At 41.6% G+C, this 24,878-nt stretch overlaps 1 protein-coding gene across 1 annotated transcript in view; it reads right to left on the bottom strand.

Annotated features, from left to right (window-relative positions):
• LOC126189037 (odorant receptor Or2-like) overlaps window positions 1–24,878 on the bottom strand; it is a 73,753-nt gene that overhangs the window by 18,313 nt on the left and 30,562 nt on the right. The window contains exon 3 of the mRNA XM_049930887.1: window positions 6,858–6,959. Within this exon, the coding sequence (XP_049786844.1) occupies window positions 6,858–6,959 (102 nt within the window). The remainder of the gene's footprint in view (window positions 1–6,857; window positions 6,960–24,878) is intronic.

The following is a 24,878-nucleotide window of genomic DNA, read 5'->3' on the forward strand; positions in this document are numbered from 1 at the left end:
ATCACAATGTTGTTGTTGTTGTTGTTGTTGTGGTCTTCAGTCCTGAGACTGGTTTGATGCAGCTCTCCATGCTACTCTATCCCGCGCAAGCTTCATCATCTCCCAGTACTTACTGCAACCTACATCCTTCTGAATCTGCTTATTGTATTCATCTCTTAGTCTCTCTCTGCGATTTTTACCCTCCACGCTGCCCTCCAATGCTAAATTTGTGATCCCTTCATGCCTCAGAACATGTCCTACCAATCGGTCCCTTCTTCTTGTCAAGTTGTGCCACAAACTCCTCTTCTCCCTAATTCTATTCAATACCTCCTCATTAGTTATGTGATCTACCCATCTAATCTTCAGCATTCTTCTGTAGCACCACATTCCGAAAGCTTCTATTCTCTTCTTGTCCAAACTATTTATCGTCCATGTTTCACTTCCATACATGGCTACGCTCCATACAAATACTTTCAGAAACGACTTCCTGACACTTAAATCTATACTCGATGTTAACAAATTTCTCTTCTTCAGAAACGCTTTCCTTGCCATTGCCAGTCTACATTTTATATCTTCTCTACTTCGACCATCATCAGTTATTTTGCTCCCCAAATAGCAAAACTCATTTACTACTTTAAGTGTCTCATTTACTAATCTAATTCCCTCAGCATCACCCGACTTAATTCGACTATATTCCATTATCCTCGTTTTGCTTTTGTTGATGTTCACCTTACATCCTCCTCTCAAGACACTGTCCATTCCGTTCAACTGCTCTTCCAAGTCCTTTGCTGTCTCTGACAGAATTACAATGTCATCGGCGAACCTCAAAGTTTTTATTTCTTCTCCATGGATTTTAATACCAACTCCGAATTTTTCTTTTGTTTCCTTTACTGCTTGCTCAATATACAGATTGAATAACATCGGGGAGAGGCTACAACCCTGTCTCACTCCCTTCCCAACCACTGCCTCCCTTTCATGCCCCTCGACTCTTATAACTGCCATCTGGTTTCTGTACAAATTGTAAATAGCCTTTCGCTTCCTGTATTTTACCCCTGCCACCTGTAGAATTTGAAAGAGAGTATTCCAGTCAACATTGTCAAAAGCTTTCTCTAAGTCTACAAATGCTAGAAACGTAGGTTTGCCTTTCCTTAATCTTTCTTCTAAGATAAGTCGTAAGGTCAGTATTGCCTCACGTGTTCTAACATTTCTACGGAATCTAAACTGATCTTCCCGTGGTCGGTTTCTACCAGTTTTTTCCATTCGTCTGTAAAGAATTCGCGTTAGTATTTTGCAGCTGTGACTTATTAAACTGATAGTTCGGTAATTTTCACATCTGTCAACACCTGCTTTCTTTGGGATTGGAATTATTGTATTCTTCTTGAAGTCTGAGGGTATTTCACCTGTCTCATACATCTTGCTCAGCAGATCATCACAATAAAACAAGAGAAATCAGATCTTGTACGGGATGATTTAAGTGTTCATGTTTCCCACGCGCTGTTCGAGACTGGTGCGGTAGAAAAATAGTGTGAAAGTGGTTCAAAGAACCCTGTAATGATGATGATGTTTAGTTTGTGGGGCGCTCAACTGCGCGGTCATCAGCGCCTGTACAAATTCGCAATTTTTACACAGTCCAATTTATTTAGACAGTACCATCTAGCCACTGTCGTGAATGATTATGATGATGATGATGACGAAATGATGAGGACAACACAAACAAAATGGTTCAAATGGCTCTGAGCACTATGGGACTTAACATCTGAGATCATCAGTCCCCTAGAACTTAGAACTATTTAAACCTGACTAACCTAAGGACATAACACACATCCATGCACGAGGCAGGATTCGAACCTGTGACCGTAGCGGACGCGCGGTTCCAGACTGAAGCGCCTAGAACCGCTCGGTCACTCCACAACACAAACACCCAGTCCCAAAGAACCCCATTCCAGACACTTCAGTGTGAATTGCAGAGTGGTCATGTACATGTAGAAATTTCAGTGTTTCTAAAACTGCCCAAGTCGACTGTTGGTGATGTCTTTGTGAAGTGGAATGGCGAAGGAAAAACCACAGCTAAACCAAGACCAGGCAAACCTCATGTGCTGATGGAGAGGGACTGTCGAGCATTGCAAAGGATGGTTGTGAAAAGTCACAGGAAATCAGCGGAAGGTTCCACTTAGGAACTCCGGAGTGTTGCCAGCAGTCCAGCTAGTACAGTGACTGTGCGTAGGGACTTAAAACGAATTGCGTCCAGTGGTCGAGCGGCCCCCTCATAAGGCACGCATTTCTGTAGTCAATGCTAAGAGACACTTCAGGTGGTGTAAAGAGCGATGCCACGGACAATGGATGACTGGAAATAAGCGATTTGGAGTGATGGCAATCCAGTGGGAGGATTTGGGTGTACTGAATGCCTGGAGAACGTTACCTACCGTTATGTTACGCTAACTGAGACGTACAGAGGCGTTGGTGTTACGGTATGGTGGTCCTTTTAGTATCAGGATGTGGTCCCCTTATTTAAGAAAACGCCACATGGAAACCTCCTTGTTTTCTATGTTATGTGGATGACACGTTCGTTATCTGGTCCCATGGAACGGACAAGCTCCTAGACGTCCTTACACGCCTGAATTCCATACATCCGAACATCAAACTCACTATGGAGACCGAAGCAGAAGGAAGATTACCATTCCTGGACGTCATGGTCAAAAGAAGAGCGGATGGCACCCTGGGCCACGGGGTGTACAGGAAGAAAACCCAAACCGACCTGTATTTGCAAACGGATAGCTGCCACCACCCTGCGCAGAGAAATGGGGTGCAAAAAACACTGGTGCACAGTGTGCGCACCATCTCTTATGCAGAGAGTCTGCCCCAAGAGCTGGAACACCTCAAAACTGTATTACGTAAAAACGGCTACTCGGAATGGCAGATCAGACGCGCTCTCCACCCCACCTCTACAGTACAGCGTGTGGAGACGGAAGAAGTCACGGTGAAAGAGATAGCCACTGCCTATACACTGTATACTGGCGCACTATCGGGGAAAATAGGAGGAATATTGAGGAAACACCGAGTAGGAACTGTCTTTTGCCCACCAAACAAAACGTGAGCATTACTGGGAAGTGTCAAAGATGATCGCGGTTTGCGGAAGGCCGGCATATACCAGATGCCGCGTCAATGTGGAAAGATTTATATTGGACAGACAGTGCGCACCATCGAAGATCGTTGCCGAGAACATCAGAGGCAAACTCGACTTCGGTACCCCAACAAGTCGGCGGTCACAGAAAACTGTTTGTCTGAAAATCACGAAATGGACTACCAACATACCAGGATCGTGGCACAGACATCTAAATACTGGGACAGCGTCGTTAGAGAGGCTATCGAAATTCTTAGCAGGGACGGACTTGAGATTGGAGCTACAAACTCAGCAGGGCATGGGAACCAGCATTGAGTCTAGGGCGAGGAGGCAATTACACCGACGACACCACAGACGCCCATGCCAGCATCTCACCGACCGCAGACGCGCGGGCGCCGACTGCGGAGAGAACGCCTCGAGAGGGGAGGGAATTTAAGACGGCCGCTCGCCCACAGGAGCTCATTTCGCCAGTTCACCTGACGATGGCGACATGTCTGATCGCCGAAATATTGTGCCAGTTGGACAGTATGAACCGGCAGTACACCCGTGGACTGTTCGAGCAAGAAATACGCCGGGAGAAACAGAAGAATCACACTGGTTTTGTTGATTCCTATCTCACGAGAGCATCGCTGCACAGAGTTTTTCGAGAAAGAGGTTTTGTTCCTTGTAGACAAAAATTATTCCCATTTTTTTAAATTAAAGAGAGATTCGGTCAAAAAATGTATACATTATTTTGAGACACCCTGTAGATTAGTGACGTAAATTGTGTTCTGCAACATTTTAAGTTACGTTCGATTTCATACTATTTTATTAAAGAAATTTTATGTATTACAAATTTTTATATGCGTTTTATTTCAGTATTTTGTCCCATTGTCATATCTACATGACTAGTCTGCAATTCTCCCTGCTTGTCAGAGGGTTCATCGAACCATTTTCACACTGTTGTTACTCTTCCATTCCAATCTCGAACACCGCGCTGGAAAAACGAAGACTTAAATCTTTCTGTGTAGCTCTGATTTCTCTTATCTTATTAAGATGATCATTTCTCCCTATGTAGATGGGCGTCAACAAAATATTTTCAGTTTGGGGGGGGGGGGGGGAGTTTAAGACCGAAATTTCGTGAGAAGATCTTGCCGGTGTTTTAATGATTATCACCCCAACTCGCTTATCATATCCGTGACACTGTCTTCCTCCATTTCGTGGTGGTGTAAAACGAGCTGCCCTACTATAAATTTTTTCAATGTCCTCCCTCAATCCTATCTTGTAAGGATCCAATACCATTGTCCATAATGCTAAACATTATTACGAATTTGGCCAAGCATTATAGACTAAAATTGTTTGCTTAACATTTCCAACTTAATTCACTCAAACTTGATGATTACATGCCTTCACTTTATAATGTGACACCCTACTCTAACACTACCTATTTTATAGAAATAACCGATACAATGTATACTGTCGATTTTTGTGTAGGTGCACATTCTCGGCTGTTTCACTAAAAGAATTTCATATGATTTTATATACAATGTATTATATTTCAGGCTAAAATGTATAAAAAGAAATTAATGTTACAGTCGATATGTACTAACAGTTAAAATTACGCCTCTTTTAAAAACATTTGAAATTACGAAATTACTGGCATACTTAAAAGTCCTATTATTAATTGCACAATCTGACGATAATTATTAAATTTATTCCTGGATTGATTTATAAAATAATAATATGTCTTGATGATGATTCTTTTTTGTCAAGAATATTGGTAATCTCTTTTGTTTTGTAAACTCTTTGGAATAATGTGTGTACCGCAGAATGTGGGAGTAGTGGGCATGGCTCTGATGGAAGTAGACGTTTTTCTAAGTTTGTCAACAACAAAGTAATTATTGGTTTTTTGAAAGTGGAAATTTTAAAAACGGTCTGATAGTTAATAGTGTGACAAAGAATAAAATTCAAGAAATATACAGGCAAATCTTCTTCAGTTATTTAGTCATCAGGAACCCACAACGTTAAATCAAAATTTCAGCCGCAAGAATGTAACCCTAGACGCAAGACTTAGAGCCAACGCCACGAAGAGAAAATGAAGATAAGTAAAAAGCTTTTCTTTTGTATATCTTACACCTCTCGACAGAATACTACCAAAGTCTGACAGCTCTTCGTTTGAATTTCGTGATAATCTGTTAATAGGTTAGTTGGTGCCGTTTGTGCGATCCTGTTATACGCTACTTTCACTAATTTTAAGTTCATCCACAGTGCGTTTTTCTACCAAATGTGATAACTTCAGCAGAATTTTCATGGCTGCTTTAATGTTAAATACACCAAAATACAACAGTTGCTCATTGTGTCCCGGTGAGTATCGAAGTGTTAGATTTACAGCATCCACCCCTAAATACAACGTGGATCTGATTTTCTCAGCCAATGTGTCGTGACATTTTATTATTTGGCATGGTACTACGGAGCGTGTCGCCAAATTTTGTTCTGTCTAGTGATCTAAATTTCATAAATTTGCATTTCACTTTTTAATGCGAGCTGTATTAATTTATAAACGATTCCTAGATAGTCTGTACACACGAAGCGGCAATTTGTGGAGTAAAAGATTATTTACATTTACTTTTAAGGGTTTCTCCGCTGTTCAGCATTTGGCCTGTATTCCCATTCGCCAGTTTTAACATTCATGGCAGCTTTCCTCTTCCATAGCTCTCTTTCTCATCTTTCCAATAATTCCCGCTCTCCATGTTATTCTCGGCTTCCCGGGGGCGAGCATTCCAGAACTGCTTTTGGCCATCGCCCTTGCTTCATTCCCCGTACATGGCCATACAATTGTAGCTCTACTGTCAGTTCTTTACACCATAGGTTGTTCCTTATCCATTAGCCCCTTAATTTCCTCATCTCTTCTCCTCTCTGTTCGGGACATCCTGGCTGCTCCAGTTATTCCATACCTTTCTACTGCCTGTGGTCTACTTTTCTGCCTCTCACCCAGCGTCTATCTTCCTTCAACATATGTTAGTATACTTTCCACTGCTGTCTGAGGAATCTTATTTATTCCTTTGGTGGAATCGGTCGAGTGGAGGAATGGGAACTCCCTCCGGCATGATACTATCTACTAATTGTTATTTGCCAATGATCAAGTATCTGATAGCACAAAGTGGAGAGAATGTCAAGTTGATGATAAAGAAGTTAATGGAAGCATTTGAACGAGGCGCGTTTAGAATAAATATGAGCATAACAGAATATCTAGTAGTGGGAAGAGATGGAAGAGGTACAGTACTGCCGCAAGGAACTCATAGCTGTAAGGTTTCTGTTCCATTATCCATTACTCAGGAAGCTTGGAAGCGGATGTGGAACGCAGGATCCAGCAGGCAAGAGCAGCACGTAAGATGCTAAGTGGTGTTCTGTGGAGCAGGGCAATATCAAAAGAAATAAAAGATAAAGCCCTCCGTTGCTTGTGAGGCTGCTGTTATATAATAATCTGATCCACTGGTAGGAAGAGTGGAATGCTGTAGCACCTTTGCTTTACGTAATAGCCATGTTTACTACTCAGCAATGGCGATTGCGGGATCACGATAGCGGTGACGTAGTCAGTGTAATCATCTAGAGATACCAGAGTCACCTTTCATGCTCAAAACCGTGTCTCGTCGCAGTGCGATAATTTTCACAGGTGGTAGAAACTGGAATATCGACAACATGGCGCTGTTAGGAGTGTGTGTCACGTTGATACAAGAAAAACAATAAATGAAATTAAAGCGATAAAAAAGTGTCCTACCTGCTCCCGGACGCTGTGTGCGCCTAAGCAGTACAGTAGGAGCTGCATGGCGACGGTAGGACCGGTAACCAGACACTTCACCAACGCCCCGCTTTCTGAACTCTGTGAACATAAGCACAAACCCATCACTCACTAACGGACAGTTCTGCAACTGAAACTTCCTTAGGAAATACCCCTGAGTGACAGACCGTTGTCGATGACGAACTTCTTGCTGCAGGTTTTACGTAATATATTGCTATTGTTTTGTTCAGCAGTAGGCACTCATTTGTTACCCGGTAAAGCTTAGCTGTACCGAGCATGTCAGGCTGCTTCAGGAGATACTGAGAGCCCAATGCTAAAGCGAGTGTACTGTTTATAGTACTGTAATTGGGTAAACACAACAGTTCTGCTTACTGTGGAGCAGTACAAGTCTCACGAAAGCTGTTCAATCATTCACGTCGTATGGAACACACGTGTGCCTTACTGTCTTGCATAACGAAACGGTTTACCGGCTATTAACAAAATTTATTTTCATAAAGCGTGTTTCTAAACTACCCTTACATACTCCTATGAATTTAGAAAAGGAACACATGTCTGGAGAACGAACCTTTTCCGTGCTGTAGGAGCGAATGTAAAACTGTGTGTTTCTTTGTTTCATGTCTCGTAGATGAAGGAGCAATAGTGACTTATTGCGTTCTGGTAACTACTATTTATTGTAAACTAGCGCGGTAATATTGCCCCGGAGCAAAAGTACCGACGAATGGTAGAATTTCTTAACGCACTCTGGTGTCCAATTTCCTCTGATGGTTAGAATCTCACACTGCTTCCCAAAGGTTAGCTTTGAGAACTGCTAACGCATTAATAAATCGCTTACAACTGTAATAATTACCAATCAAACGCACATTCAGCGAGCGCCTCTCTGGCAGCAGTCAATCCCCAACACCCCATCCCGCGCTGCCGTATTAGAAAAAAATATTTTTAATATATACGTGGTGTCTGTTCTTCCGGACATGTCTGAAAGAACAGACACCACATATATATAATTAAGGCGACGATGGCCAATGATCTCTTCAGCGCAGATGCTCCCCAGGCTCGAACTCTTACGGAATCTGCGAAATGCTGCGATAATCAGGATAATGGGTAAGGGGAAATACATTATCAGTGTGTAATTAAGTTGAAAATTGAGTCTGACGGGGGTCGCGCTAATGCATGTAGTTGCGATGAGCAGTGTGTCTGCATGGCTTAGTGACCAGAGCCTCTGCCTAGTAAGCAGGAGACATGTATTCTAGCCCCGGTACGGCACAAATTTTCAACTTTCCCCATTGATTTAAATCAGTGCCTGCTAGCAGCCAATGTCTGTAATTCCTCTGCGTCTTAAAATAAAATTATCATCTTTAGAAATCGAATTCCCATTCTGCCTCGCCACACGGACCTGTTATGGCAGAATGTGTCATTCATAATGACTATTAGCAAGTATTCCCAGAGTTATTTGGCGTGAAATCTCAGTCAGAACTATTTCCCGTTTTCAGGTACTCTACTTGCAACTGAAAATGTGAGGGGGCCCTGTATTTCTAAAAGTGGTATACCTTCAGTTAGCGACGTTTTTCCTACTGTCACCAGGAAACAAAGAACTCTCCAAAATGTTGAATGCAGGAAACATTCATATGCGCCAGAATGTTACCTGCTTGAGACCAACCTCAAACAGTCTCCTCTCGGTTAAGTAGATTTTAGATAGTAGATACCAGTCATAAAGTTAATATTTTTGGCGATTAATATATACAGTCTTTCGACAGCTTGTAATTTGATGTGGTACCAAATTGTGCTTGGTTTTCTCCATCCTTATCCCTTACATGAAACTAATATGAGCCTCCCGCCCTTCCAGCCGCACCCTCTAACTCAGCGCAGATCCGCTGTACGAACTTGGCCAGTGTCACAGAAAATTACACTTGTTGGTATTACTAGTTAAATTACTAGAAAGAGATGAGGAAGTGAACTGAAGCTTTATGCGACAAAATGTTAACTTGATTTTTGCAACGCTTTGATTCGGTTTCAAAAGTGACATGTAACCCCTTCTCCTTCTCTGAAATACGTTCACTCACAACTGTTGTGTTAGGGAGCTGCATAAATTCGTAACGTTTGTGTTTTGCAAGTTGAGATTCTAATTGCTACGGGTTTATTTATCGATAGTTATTGCATCATTACAAGCGTGAATTCAAAGGCAACTCGCTTAAGAGCACCGCCAAAGATGCACAAAGAAGGTAATCCGATATGTCCTGTGTAAACTCTATAAATAGCCCAACATACAAATGTCACAGAAACTGAATAACATACTGATGAAAAATTGTACCTATGAAACAACATATTCTCTGTCACAAGATACTCGGTTACTATCACTTGACATTACCAACCTTTACTGAAACATATCCATACAAGAAGCTGTAACAGTAATACGAAAGAACCTTATGAAACATAAGAAACTTGCATACACAGAGATAACTGAATTTATGGAAATACTCCAGATAATTCTAAGTTACAACTACTTTACCTTTAACGGCAACATTTATAAGAAACCAGATGGCTTAGTAATGGCTTCATGTATGTCAGATATCAGAGCTGACATATACATAAATCACTTGGAACAAAATTTATGTAGCAACCAAGAAACCTGCCTGAAGAAAATTGAATTTTATAGGGGATATGTAGATGACTCTCTACTGTTAGTGACAGGGGATGCCAAAGTCATAACAGACATTCTAAATTGCTTCAGTAATCTATTAGAAAATTACGTTTACAGTGGAACATAAACAAGACCAAAACATCAGTTACCTGGACTTTAATATTACAAGAAACAACAACACTTGCGCTTTCAAAATTTTTAGGAAGAATTCAGTGACCGACACCAAATTCCCAACAACCTCTTGTCACCCGGACATCCATAAGCAGTCAGCATACCGGTCATTGATACGTAGGGCTACTACAATATCTTTGAACCATGAAAACATACAATAAGAAAGAATTAGTGAAAAAGTTTGCAGTTGCCAATGATCGTACTGCTTCCATGGAAGTCACAGTACTAGATAAAATAAAGAAAGACCCTAACACAAAGTGTACCATAGAAAAAAAAAGACAAAAACAAATATTTATCTAGCATCCCATACGTTGGCAATAAATGACAGAAGACTGCAAATATTTTCATAAATCTCGAAGTAAAAGTTGGGCTTTCTACATCAAATAAACTACAACAAATACTAATACATAATATAAAGTGTAATTATGATGCATACTCAGACTCTAGAATCACAAAGTGACACGCCAGGAATGCTCCTTGATCTGCCTAGGACAACCAGACTGAACTTTTAACACCAGGTACACAGCAGACATTAAAGCCTACACACACAACATACACCAACATCAGCAATAGCCACACACGTACATAACACAGGACACCCACTTGGAAAAGTAGAAAAATGTGAAAGTACTCCATCGACTAAATGAAGGGCATAAATGGATTTGTTAGGAGAACTGGAGGTATATGCCCATTACAGAAAATACAAACAAAATGTTAAATGAAGAACATGGAAGTGGATCAGACGTTTTGACAATATGCTTGGATAAAAATAGTAACAAATGGAAATAAGCACCATTGTAAAATAGATATAAACAAATTATAATCCATATTGTTATGATAATTACTCTCTGTATAAAACCGTATCACACTCTGTGTGAAGACCTGTAACATTACCTCTGTCCACTACATCTAAAAATATCTTTATTTATTTATGTAAGTTATTCTCGATAATTAGTGTGCACTGAAAGTTTTGTGTGATGTTTAACATGTGTGAGACTGTATAAATAGACTATAAGGAAACTGTAAGTACAAGTTCTCCCAAATTTCGCTATTAACTGCAAATAAAATCGATAACTAACTAAAAATTGCGCGTTTTTTTATATATTGCAGTAAAGTCAACAAAACCAACCGGAACCCCACAAATCGAAAACATTGCGTAAAAATGGCATAGTACAAAGAGAAAACATTCTTGAGAACAGGAATCATTTCCCGAAAAACGTCGCGCACAATATGAATAAAAGAAAATCGTGACTGGTAGCGGAAAAGTTATTTATAAACGAACCCATTGTTTTCACAGTCACAGGCGTCCGAAAAACCATTTATAATGGACAAAATCAGATCATGTCATTTTTTTATGTGTAGTTCACTGTTTTATTTGAGTTTACATATTGTCATTTTGTCATTTGGAGATAGTGAGTGGAGCTGTGGTCGCTAGAATATGGAGTGCCAAGTGGAGAACTCGGAACATCTGCGATGTATTCTTCTGTTTGAATTCAATAGAGGGATGACAGCAGCGGAGGCAGCCAGAAACGTTTGCACCCTGTATAGGAATAATGCCACTGGATAGAGCACAGTAAGAAAATGGTTTTCTCGTTCCGAGGAAGATCATTTTGACATTAGTGACTGTCAACATTCAGAAAACCTTCGGGGTTTGATCACGATCGTTTAAACGCATTAATCCACAATGATGAGTGTACTCTGGAACTAACAAATGTGATGAATTGTTATAATTCCGCCAACGTGCAAAATTTTCATGAAATGGGGAAGGTTCAAAAATCGGTTGCATGGATACCACATGCTCTAAGCCAAAATCATAAAACTCAGCAGACGGCCATATGTACATCTCTGCTTGCTCGTCATCAACTAGCTCGTCAACAACACTGACCATTCCTATCCTGTATGGTGTCTTTATGCTACAATAAGAAAAAGAAAGGAATGGCTGGGCCCAAAAAAAGAGAAACTTATCGCACAAAGACCAGCGCGCATCCACAAAAGTTTATGTTATGCATCTGGTGGAAGTGCAACGGTGTGGTGTACTACGAATTGCTTCCCCGAGGTGTAACCATCACCACCAAAATTTACTGTCAACAACTAAGAAGTCTTGCAGGCGTAGTCCAAGAACTACGACCAGGAAGACTTCGTGAAATGATGCTAGTCCACAATAACGTCCACCCGCGCTCTGCTAGACTGAAAAAAAAAGACTGTACGGGAGATAGGCTGGGAAGTCATTCCGCCATTCCGCACCCGTCTTATTCATCTGATTTTTCTTTTTTTCTTCCTAATATTTTCACCATTTCCGCTCTCTATCGGACAACCTTCAACGAACTTGCTTTCCTGATGAAAATGCACTCCGAACATGGCTCGACGAGTTCTTCGCCTCAAAAACAATTGATTTCTGCAGTCGTGGAATCGAGAAGTCACCCCAGGAGAAGGAGAATATGTTATTCGTAAATAAGGTCTCTGTTATGTGTATCTATTGTGTCTATTAAACTTACGAAAAAACAAATTTGGCAACCCAACGAAACGGTCGGGCTCATCTGGGACTTGAACCCGGGACTTCCTTCCCCAAGGCAGGAATCATACTCATCGACCAACGAACCAGCTGCAATAGTGGGCTCTCGATGACCTAGATACTGCCAGTGGGAGGGAGATGAGTCTTGCTGGCCCTTGCGTTCTTATCATGGACAGACTGGGGTACCTTGGTGGCCAATGGAGAATCTCAAAGTCATACAAGCGATTCATAGAAAAAAAGGAGGCCACTTGGATCCGTGCAGGTTATCGGCGATCTTTGTATCAGATTATATTATGAAAGTCAGTGCCTTGGTCATATGCTACGTTATTAAAATTGATGTTCGGTGTTACAGCCATAGGCAGATTTAAAAGTTATATCTGCGACGCGTAAGTGCATAGTCAGTACTGAATAGGTACCTACATGTCGCTCCTGCATATTTTAGGTATGATGAAGGCTGCAAGGCCCGTAATCAATTTTAATAAAGTAGCATGAGACCAGGCATTGACTTTTATCATTTTATTCATAGAGAGACGTGCCGTGTGTCGACGAAGCGTGTTTCTGTCGGGAGGTGACACCGATATCTGTGATATGAGAGGTAACACACGATGACACAGGATGTCTCTGCCATACAGCTATGCCGGCAGAGTTTGTTGGATCTCTATTAGAGGTAACCTAAACTCACACCTCACGGTGGCTCACATCACAGCGCCTGCCATACCACCAGTATCTTTAGAAAATTGGACGAATAGGTCTTCGCGCCTTGGCACCACCGTACTCACAGTCAATGGTCAGCCAAGTTAGCGCAGACTCGACATGCATCGCTGAAAACGATACGCCCGAAAACCAGCCGACTGGGTCGTGGTGTTAACGGCTGCCTACGCATGGGACTGTCATTCAGTAGCCTCGCTTCTGCCAGCCTCGGACCATTGGTGCGGGATGCCACGACCGCCTGTAGCGAGTAGATACCTTGTGACTGGATGCTTGATGGGCAATACGACATTCGCCTCCTTGGGTCATCTGCCTCAGTCGACCAGAACACGGCCGCATTTACGCGCAGACAATCCACGCCACAGCACCACAAAAGAGCCCGTACAACGAAAATTTAAAATAAAAATAAATCTTCGTTTTGATCCTAATCCGTGCTGTGGGACCTCTTATAATCGTACCAGACGTAGATGTAGTTATTTTGTCTGGTCTTATTTGCATGAATCTTTCAGTGCACGGCATTCAGCCTTCAAACCGTGCGCTACCTCGTGTCATGTGCCCTATGGCTCCCCGTCCACAACGTGTCTTTCAGTTGTTTTGAAAAAAATGGTTAACGGAATTTTGGCAGTGTAAAATGAGTTACGTCTGGCAGAGAGGCAATTTCGTCCAGATCTTATTTCGTCTAAAGCAAGGTCCATACAATTTTTTACTTGCTGTCACCGGACACCCATTGTGGAGCACCATTAACAGATACATTTATTCGTTACTGAGATATTTCGGGAAACGTACAAGATGTGTCTCCACGTCGTTGACAGAGTGAGAGTCCTTGTTTGGTGTTGCAGCAAGTACTGTGGAATACCTGATTTTGGAATTAGTATTCTGAACCAAAATTGTAGGTATGAGTGTTTCATTGCAGTTCAGAATTGTTGGATTGAGGAAGTTTCACATGGTGGAACTTGTTGGACTGACAAGTCTGATCTAAGGAATGTGCACTTAAGAGAAAGGATAGGAAGGAGCTAAGAGTGGAGGCGATTTTCAGGAAGAGCACTGGCACCGAGTGAAAGTGGAACTTTGTAAGAATTTAGAAAATTTCAGGCAAAGCGTCACCTATTCAGATTGGGTTTATCACTGATGCAATGATATCAGCGGCTTTAACAGTTTTGTCTCTGTGTTGAAGGATGTGAAGATACCACTGCAGGAGATTTGATCATGGCATCTTGTGGGCACATACGATTCTGTGTGGTCTGTCTTGGCAGCAGATCACAACTCGAAGCAAATGACTTACCGGTTTGTAATGAAGCGACTATTGTAATTACATTGGTTCAAATGTTATTGTAATTCATATTAAATTGTGCATGCATTTAACGAATGATTGTAACTTCGTTAAATAGTCAGTGTCTGTTAACTTTTAACTGAATGTCATTTCAGAATAAAAATTTTAAACGTTTATCCAAAGAAGAACAGCGCGTTTCCTTACAGGTTCATTTAGTTAGCGCGGAAGCGCTGCGGAGATCGTCAGCCAAATCAACTGACAGACGCTGCAAGGGAGGCGTCCTGCATCACGGTGTGGTTTACTGTTAAAGTCCCGAGAGTGTACTTTCTAGAAGATTCATACAACTGCTTCCTCATAGGTATATTTCGCAGAAAGGCCACGAAGTTAACGTGGAGGCTCACCAACAATCGCTCATCCCGCGGAACATTCGATAGTGGAACAAGAAAGGGGGGAAATGGTAGTGGTACAAAACGTATCCTCCACCGCACACCGCAAGGTGTCTTCCGAAGAAAACATATACATGTAGTTTTCTTACGGTCCATAGCCTCCGAAAGAAAGCTTGTTGACTTGGGACAACAGAAAAGGTCAAGCGACCACAGCGACTTCTTAGCGAGAAAGTCGGAAGTCGAATAAGAAAATGCTTTTCTTTAATATGAACGTATAAAAATATTTTTGTCGCAGTAACTATCATGGCTAATAGTTACAACAGCATGTTGGAAAATTGATTTTTCTATGGACATGAATCTCAATTTTCTTTAACGTGGTTTATCACAACGGTGTTAACAAATTGTGTGCCTATAGTCATGATTTCAATTTCTATTCTCTCTTTTTTTAATAATCTCAGAAAATCGGACAATCGTAAAGTAAAATTTTATATCACTAAATAATAAATCTTAAATGCTGTGTTATTCGCTTTTAATTAGACAGTTGCTATAAAATTCTGTCTTTGTAGGATTTAGTTATCACATGATTACCACTGACGTGGCCCTCACCATAGATTCTGCCTAGGCTTCTAAGGATTCTAAATACGGTCCTGAATCAGGCATAAATTTGACGACGCCTTTGATCACCTTCACTTCCCAATACACTCACGTCTGAAAACCTCACGTGGCAGGATATTGCACGATTCGACCAGCCGACCACATACATATCGAAAATGATGCGTCTTCCAAACTCTAACTAGTCAACAATTATTTTACAAACGTTGTGTACTCTTTTTTCTGTCGCCTATACGTCTGGCGGTAATACTTGTATCGTTCGCAAAAATGTGCTTTTTGAATACCAATAACACCATTGCACACATGCGAGAAACAGTAGTCGCCTAAAATAGAACGTTATGCAACTCCATTAACGATTTTCCGCCGAGACAAAAACTCTCTTCTACTTCGTTTGATTGGATTATTTCTTTCCTCATTGTTTGAGTAAAATAAGACGTGAAATAGCCGTTCTCTAAATCATTAATTGGAACACATATCTGTAGAAAAAGTTAATGATTCACATACACACACTGATACAGGAAACAATCGCTTATGTTTTAGAAGGACACCAATCAACAGGTCCTACAAGAAGGGCTGAGGAAAACTATTGAACACTATTTATTATCAAGTACGCTTTAAAACAATTCACTAACGAAATATAATTTCTTTTCCTCAACAGCAACAAGATTAAAGGCTCAACTTAAAAAACACATTAACGATTGAACTTGAGCTTTCAGCCTCAAGTAAAGACTTAAACATGAAATACCAGAAGCGAAACAGTTTAGATATTCTTTAATGTTTTTTTTATAGTAATACAATTCATGAAAAGAGAAAATATTAATAATTTACACTGAAAATCATGCCGATGCACACCATAACCTGAAAATTACAGTAGAGTAATAGAGTGGACCCCACGTCAGGTCAGGGCAGAAACCAGTGGACGACACAACAGACACTGCACGTAGGCCTCGGGACGCTGCCTCTCAGAGATAAAAGCCGAGTGAGGATAGGTGGTGCGCGTAAATACAAGGGAGCGGAACCGCTCTCTTTGCTCGACTAATGAGCCCAAAGAGGGCATTGATCCGGAGCACAGCAAAGTCCTGTAGTAAAGGCACTCCGGTCGTCTACCCCAGAAGGGGACACGATCGGTTGACTTCGCTGAATCCTGCCAAATTATCCGGGAGAAACCCTGGTACTGCGCGAACAAGTACAGCCAGGACAGGACTAGGCTTGTCCCGCATTGCACGTCAAGAGCCGCACCGCCCTGCAAGGAGAAAGCCGAGCGCCAACACTCACACCAGAACAACATTGCGCCCACAATGCTGACCAACTCCCCCAGGAGGCCCCTACGTTCCACTGGACATACCGTTCATCACAATCAGCCAACCCGACTCCCACCCTCGGTTTTTGCAAAACCCACTTTTTCTCTTCCATCAAAGAGAGAAAATCAAAGACACTCTAACCAGCAAAGAACGTGCTCAAGTTGCTGGGTGCGAGCTGTCGAACTCGGCCCGTGGCTCACACATATGGCATCAAGATGACAAAAAGAGAACCAAATAGATCTACTTTGTTATTTGATTCTCGTAAAAGTTGGTTAACGGCGTTCTCAGTAGAGTAGCCGGCACGAAACGCGAACTATACGTTAAGGTATTTTCAGAATAAAAATCCGCTTCTTTTGCTAGTGACATTCTAAAGTTATTCCATGACCCGCTTTCGATGAAGAAAGCTTCACCTTCAGGTGCCACCAAATACTATGGGGCTGACATAGAAATTGAAAGCTACAGTTGTGGTCTGTGGTGTACCCACATAATTATGAAAATATAAATGGGTGGTGGTCGGGACAATCAGTCACGAGGGATCACACACATGTCAAACAAACTCATTGAATAAAACGCAAATTTTTGGGAGAGTTCTGTACAGAAATGAACTCAGTAATACTGTAAATAGATAGGTAATTGAACTCACTCTTAGGACCAGCGACCACAGCGACCACCTGGGCAGCACGACACGGAAGTGACTAGGGCAGACGGCCCAGAAGCCAGCTGACCGTGGCGACGAAAGCAACTGAAGTACGAGGTGGGGAATTGAAGTAAATAGCAGCAAAAGAGTTGGTTGATTCATTATCATAGAAAACTTAAATCAGTATGGCCGGACCCGGGTCAAAAGAGTTGAAAGCTAGGGTTGACTGGTCCGCGCGCTTACGTAATTTTGGTTCGCAAGATCGATACAAACCAGAATTAGAAAGATAAGAATAATAAAATAGCATGAAAATGTAGGGAAACGGCAAAAATGCCTAAAGCCCAACGTGGCAGAGTGCATTAGATTAAAGAGATGTAAGACAAAAAATACAACTAAAACATTGGGTATGTATCATATGTAAACAAATAGAGCAACAAGGAACGAGAGACAAGGTGCGGTAGCAGAATGATGCAGACTATTAGGATAGGTACTCATGTGTAGACTCGTCCTTACAGAGCAAAAGCATGTTTGTATAAAAATCATGGTTAGGCTTAAAACGATAAACGTAATAGCAATAATAATGTACATATAAGACAGCACTTCGCAGCCTCACAGTACCAAGCGTAATAAAAGTAAGCGAGAAGCAAAAGGACTATACATCAGGACTGATGAGAGCGAGTAAAGAAATTAAGCCCACGTCTAGTGGTGGTTCCCGGGTTCGATTCCCGGCGGGGTCAGGGATTTTCTCTGCCTCGTGATGGCTGGGTGTTGTGTGCTGTCCTTAGGTTAGTTAGGTTTAAGTAGTTCTCAGTTCTAGGGGACTGATGACCGTAGCAGTTAAGTCCCATAGTGCTCAGAGCCATTTCTAGTGGTGGTGGTGGTTAGTGTTTAACGTCCCGTCGACAACGAGGTCATTAGAGACGGAGCGCAAGCTCGGGTTAGGGAAGGATTGGGAAGGAAATCGGCCGTGCACTTTCAAAGGAACCATCCCGGCATTTGCCTGAAACGATTTAGGGAAATCACGGAAAACCTAAATCAGGATGGCTGGAGACGGGATTGAACCGTCGTCCTCCCGAATGCGAGTCCAGTGTCACGTCTAGTGGATGGGATCCCTATGTTAGCGTATAGCAGGATTAAGGCAACGATTGAGTCCTTCAAATGAAATAACGTAATCTACCTTAGATATATGGGAGCTCACTTTTTAAGGTACAAATTATAATAAATAAAAGTAAGTGTATGGGCAAATGCCTAAAAGTCAACATGACGAACGCGTAATAATAAAAAGATAAAATAAAAACTGCAACAAAAACAGGAGGTACTGATGGTATCGTAAACCATATCCAAAAATCGAGCAATAAGACGACGGCACATGAAGGGAGGCCAGAAAAAGATTGCAATCACTGAGATCGGTAATCATTTACGGTACTTTGTAATTAGTTGTCAATAGCTGCTGTCAAAACTGTTTTTAACTTGTAACTGGTTTTTGATAATACTTCTACTTAATTTGATTTCACTTACTGATTATTGGTATGAAATGGAGTATTAATGAAACAGATAGACTATTAAATACATTATTGATAAGATTTTCATGATTGCATTGCAATTCTTTTAAATTTCAGTAGAACATTAGTTCCTAGCTGCGTTGTACCTTGGAACTGTTTTTTCACATTTGGAATAAACTTATCTTTCTGGAGTAATTTTCGTAATTTCAGAAAAAGATTGCAGCGGAAAGAAAGTGAATGCTAGCATTTCAAAATGGGATACGAAAATGTATTGGACAGCTATTACAAAACTGAGTAGAGGCGAAAGCCTGAAAAGTGTTGCAAGTACAACACTCACTGACATAAACTCACAATTTTTAGAAAATGTTCGAAGACGACAGGGAAGGCTCTAGAGGCGTGGTGAAGCCAGCTTTCCTAAGGGAGTAAACCCTGAAATGAAATCCTGCCAGCTCATGGCAGAACAGCGGCAGTCCCACTACTGGGCTAAACCTATGCAGCGCCTGTAACGCGGCCAGGGGAAACTTTACCCCCACAAAAAACCTCACAAATGTGCCTCGGAATACGATGGAACCCCATAAGTCGAAAACGGCTAGGTACACTGGTTTACGAGTTGGCACGTGGAATATTAAAAGTCTGTATAGACCTAGAACTGTTCAGACAGTAGTCTCTGAACTAGAAGAGTATAAAATAGACGCTACTGCATTACAAGAAACAATATGGCTATGGGATGGGATATTACTCGTACGTCAGAAGGAATGAGTAGTATTTTATGGAGGTTGTGAAGAAAATGGCAAGCATGAACATGGAACGGGATTTATGGTGAGTGAGTGGGTGATAGGGCAAGTGAAGGCCTTCAGTGCAGTCAACAACAGGACATCGTGTGTAACTATTAGACATAGGTATGGTGATCTCACTCTTGTTAATGCATGTGCACCAACAAACGTAAGTGATGAAGAGGAGAAGAGTGAATTCTATGAAGAACTGGAAAGAACTCTGGAGAGAATTAATCTGTGAAACTTCAATGCCAAAGTGGGACAAGAAGAGATGTATAGACCAACAAATGGAAAAGAGAGTTTACATGCAAGAACAAATGAAAATGGCCTTCTGTTAATCAGTTATGTGTTAAGTCAGAATCTTGTGTTAAGCTCAACATCTTTACCCCGCAAACAGATCCACAAAGACACCTGGATTTCCCCAGATGGTAGCACAGTCAATCAGATAGATCATCTGCTGATAGATGATAGGCAGAAGAAGTGTGTGATGGATGTGAGATCGTACAGAGGAGCAGATGCGGACACAGACCACTTCCTAGTCATAGCCAAATTACGGTTACAGCTGTGCTACAAAATGAAAAAGAACAACATGGCCAAGAGACAGTTTGATATTAAGAAGCTTAAGGATCCAGAGATGTGCCAGCAGCATAACATTAAAGTGCGTAACAAGTTTGAAATATTGGTATCAAACCACACCGATGAAATAAGTGTTAACAAGCAATCGGAAGAAGTAAGGACCTCTGTAACTGAAGCAGCTACAGAAATTCTAGGAGAGAAAAAGCTAACAACGAAGAAGAGATGGTTCAATGAGACATGTGAACAAGCTGTGAAGGCCAGGAAGAGAGCAATGGCGGTGCACATGTTGGAGAGACAATGTGCGGTACAACAGGAAGCACTCAAGACCGTAAGAAGAGAAAAAAACAGGATTCTGAGAAGAGAAAAAGGAAGTTCATGAACAATATGACTGATGAAATCAAAAAGGGAAATACAATAACAGGGAGCGGGAAAATGTTTCAGATGTTGAAACATGTGAGGAATGCTCACAGAAACGAAGCTTTAGTTATTAATGATAAGGATGGAAATATGCTAACAGACAACAACAAAAATTCTGAATAGGTTGAGATAATATTTTGAAGTGCTATTAAATGCTGAAGATCCAGAGAGTGTCTTTCCACATGAGAATAATACAGAGGGTGAAGGAGAAGCTGCAAACATTCAAGTAGCTGAGCAAGACGTAGAAAGAGCAATGAGGAAACAAGAATAATAAGGCACCAGGAGAGGATAAGATAACGGTAGAGATGTTGAGAGCAGGAGGAGAAACACTTCAGTAAGAGCTATGCTATCTCATAAAAGAAATATGGGAAAAAGAGGAAATCCCAGAAGAGTGGAAATCGGCCGTCATTATCCCCCTGCATAAAAAGAACGGTAATAGGAATTGTAACAACTACAGAGGTATTTCTCTCCTAAATGTACCTTATAAAGTTCTATCTTTAATAATACTTGAAAAACTTAAGCCATTTGCAAAAGATATTGTAGGAGAGCATCAGGCAGGCTTCCAGGAAGGACGATCGACCATCGATCAAATTTTCACCATGAGGCAAATCTGGGAAAAGAGCTGGAAATTCAACCATCTGTTTTTGGGGCCGTTCGTGGACTTCTCAAAGGCTTATGACAGCATCCACAGATTAAGTATGTACAACATCCTGAGAGAGCTTGGTATACGAATGAAGTTAATAAATATGGCCAGGGTGTGCACAGCTGAAACAATAGCCAAAGTCAAATACCAAGAGGAGCTGTACGAGGAATTCCATATCAGAACGAGTGTGAGACACTGAGATGTTATTTCACCACTGTTATTTAATCTGGTCCTAGAGAAAACAATCCGAGAAATGAAAAGGGAAAACAAAGGGGTGACGCTAAATGTTAGGACAGATTTATTGGGTTATGCAGACGACATCGCAGCTCTAACAGAATCAGAGGAAGAGATGGCAGAAACTGTAGGGGACCTAGCGCAAAATTCAAGTAAGATCGGTTACGGATTAATGCGGAAGAGACCGAGGTAATGGAGGTATCATGAGAAGACCCTAACGACATCCCATTACAGGTAGGGATATGGAAATTTGCTGAAGTGGAAAATTTTAAATACCTTGGTACGTGGTTCAACAAGCAAAATAATTTAAAACAGGAAATAAACCAACGTATTGTGAACGGGTCTAAAACTTATGTCAGTCTAAAGCAGATAATATCCAAGAATCTGTCAATTAAGACCAAACTTAAAGCATACAATGCCGTGATAGTGCCAGTATTGTTGTATGAGACAGATTTCCTCAGCACAACAAAGAAGGATGAAGAAAACTTGTTGGTCTTCGAAAGAAAAATTATGAGAAGGATCTTTGGACCTGTCCAGGAAGGGAGCTCGTGGAGACTTAGAAAAAACCAAGAATTGTATGAGCTGATGAGACAACCGAACATCGTTCAAAAACTGAAAGCTCTGAGAATAATCTTGGCAGGCCACATTGCGAGGAGACCAGACACCTGTCGGGCGAAAGCCGTACTTATGGGAAGACCTGATGGAACGCTTCCAATCGGAAGACCCAGGAAGCGATGGGAGGATGAGCTACAGAAGGACCTTTGCCAGCTAGGAGTCCGTGACAACTGGATCCAAAGTGCACAAAATCGCCATCTATGGAGGAGGCGAGTGGTCTACAGGGTCCTCCATCACCGATTTGATTGATTGATTGATTGACGTGGTTTAGTCCTTGTAGAAGAATATACTAACCGAGAGATGCCATAAATATTTTATTTTCCTTTTAGGTGACAACACTTGCCGAGTGTTTTACTGGAGCTATCATCAACACTGTGTAATGTTTTCTGCTGGAAAGAAGTTATAATTTTCTTATTTTGGATGAGGTAGTTTCCAAGACTCTCACTTCAGGGAGAACTGTTGTTTCAACTTCTAGCTTGCTTAACATCCATGAAGACTGCCAGTCGTTGAAAATTTGTAATTTGAAGTGTCTTGTCTTGATAGCCAAAGATAAGCGAGACTTAGATAATAATATAGTAAAGGCGAACTGCTCGTTACAAATGAAAGATCACACTCCATACGCGTTCTGAAGCATTGTAATCTCCCACTTCCACTCCCTGCCCCTCCCCCTCTCCCACCCCGCCTCCCTTCTCCACACCTCTTCTCTAGTACCAGTCAGGGTGCACAGGTTTTTAGATCGACGCGCATACTCACGCGATCGTAGCGCGATCGAAGGGCATACTAGAAACACTGCCCAACACACCTGTACAAAAGTCCATCGGATTTTCACTGTGGTTTCCATTTCACAACCGATAGTTCCTTACTTTCCGAATATACAAGAAAACACATATATCTGGATATTTTGCACCAGATATCTCGCCATTTGGTCGTGTATGACCTATGATTACATTTGAAATCATCCTTCAAGAGATTTGACTGGACTGTTACTTGGATCGCAACATCATGTTAGGCTTTAGCAGCAACAGGTTTCACAGCCGAAATAAATATTTTAATGACAGTTATCTGCTCCACTGTCTGTCGTAACTTACATTAGATATCTTCTTATTTTGTCTTTTTCGCTGCTGGAGAGTTGCAGTTGCGAAGACATTTTCAGGTGTTTGGTATCATACGTGAAATGGATGTATTTGGGCTGAAGTCAAAACATGTTGGTCAAGCGTTGTCAAAATGCTATTGGGGGCAGCACTTGGAGGTATAACTGCGTATCTGTTATTGTCACACAAAAAATCATGGCGACCAATCCATCAGAAATATGTTATATGCTTTTTCACTTTATGTTGTAACGTGCAAAATGTTCGGCCATCAGCAGTTTCCGGAAAACTAGACTATAGGACTATGGGTTAGTAGTTGACTGACAGTTCCGTTGATCAGGGGTGGAACTCTATTACAGCAATTTTTCTTTCTGAATGGGATGGCAATTTAAGAACGTGGAATCTCGCTTACAACGTAGAGTTCACCGTCAACAGAAGCTAGCATGGCGCGATGCCCAGAAGTTCCACGGGCTGCTACGGCGGCTACTGGCTACTAATAACTCCGTGTGGCAAGCGCCTGCTTAACAGAGCGGTATTAATAGACCGCTCATTATCTCACTCTGGTGAGCACATGATTGCTCGCAGCCTGTTCACAGAAACAGTTTGTAGTTGCAAATGTTCTCCCTAAGTAAACTGGAACTGTTTCCACAATGGCCAACTGGAATGTGTAGATAAAACCAGAGTCGTAATCACGGTTAGAGTACTAATATACAGGGTGAGCTCCAATTCCAATGACAATATTTCGGAGGTTACTCGGTGATGTTTCCTGAGTATTCTGATGCAAGTGACCTGTGATCTCTGCTGGCTCGTTAGAGAGTAACTCCATCTCGTTTGATTACTTACGTCATTTATCTTTGTAACTACATCTACATGGATACTCTGAAAATCACGTTTAAGTGCCTGGCAGAGGGTTCATTGAACCACCTTCACAATTTTCTATTATTCCAATCTCGTATAGCGCGTGGAAAGAATGAACACCTATATCTTTCCGTACGAGCTCTGATTTCCCTTATTTTATCGTGGTGATCGTTCCGCCCTATGTAGTTCGGTGTCAACAAAATATTTTCGCATTCGGAGGAGAAAGTTGGTGATTGGAATTTCGTGAGAAGATTGCTCGATTCTGTCTAGGGTCTCTTTTTTCCTGCAGTGTCAGTTAACAGTAAGTCACAGGGGTGAGGAATCGATCTACTGATGAAGAGATGGCGTAAATGGCCGTTATGCACTTAGTGCGTGCGTTCACTGCCAATGGAGGTCTCTTGGCTTGAACGGGATTTCGGCGTTCCAGTTGTATTTAGAAGCCTTACGTATCACTGTGATTGGGATGGTGAAAGCATTCGAATGTTTTATTCCTAGTTTGCCCACTATCAGACTTTAAGAATGTGTAAGAGGCTCCTTAACAAAATGAGAGAAACAATATGCAGAATCACAGTAGGCACATTTGGTGAAAGCAATATCTATTATTCCTCAGAACCACAATCTTGAGCTGGAAAATTTTATGCCACTCGACTCATATTTTTGAATACAGCAACATGTGTGGGAGTACTGCACCCAGCCGCTTGCCAGGAATATTGAAGCATAGGCTGATAAACTGGAGCAGACAGCTGGATATGGGTAACAGAATGTATTTTCATTATGAAAATTCTACTTCCTAATTTAGTGTCAGTCACTGCAGAGAGTCCTTATAGAGCTTGTTAGCCTTCATGCATATGGGCCGGCCGTTATGGCCGAGTGGTTCTAGGCGCTTCAGTCTGGAGCCGCGCGACCGGTACGGTCGCAGGTTCGAATCCTAACTCGTACATGTATGCGTGTGATGTCCTTAGGTTAGTTAGGTTTAAGAAGTTCTAAGTTCTAGGGGACTGATGACCTCAGATGTTAAGTCCCATAGTGCTCAGAGCCATTTCAACCATTTTCATGCATATG

The sequence above is a fragment of the Schistocerca cancellata genome, chromosome 5 (assembly GCF_023864275.1).
Source record: "Schistocerca cancellata isolate TAMUIC-IGC-003103 chromosome 5, iqSchCanc2.1, whole genome shotgun sequence".
Lineage (NCBI taxonomy): Eukaryota > Metazoa > Arthropoda > Insecta > Orthoptera > Acrididae > Schistocerca > Schistocerca cancellata.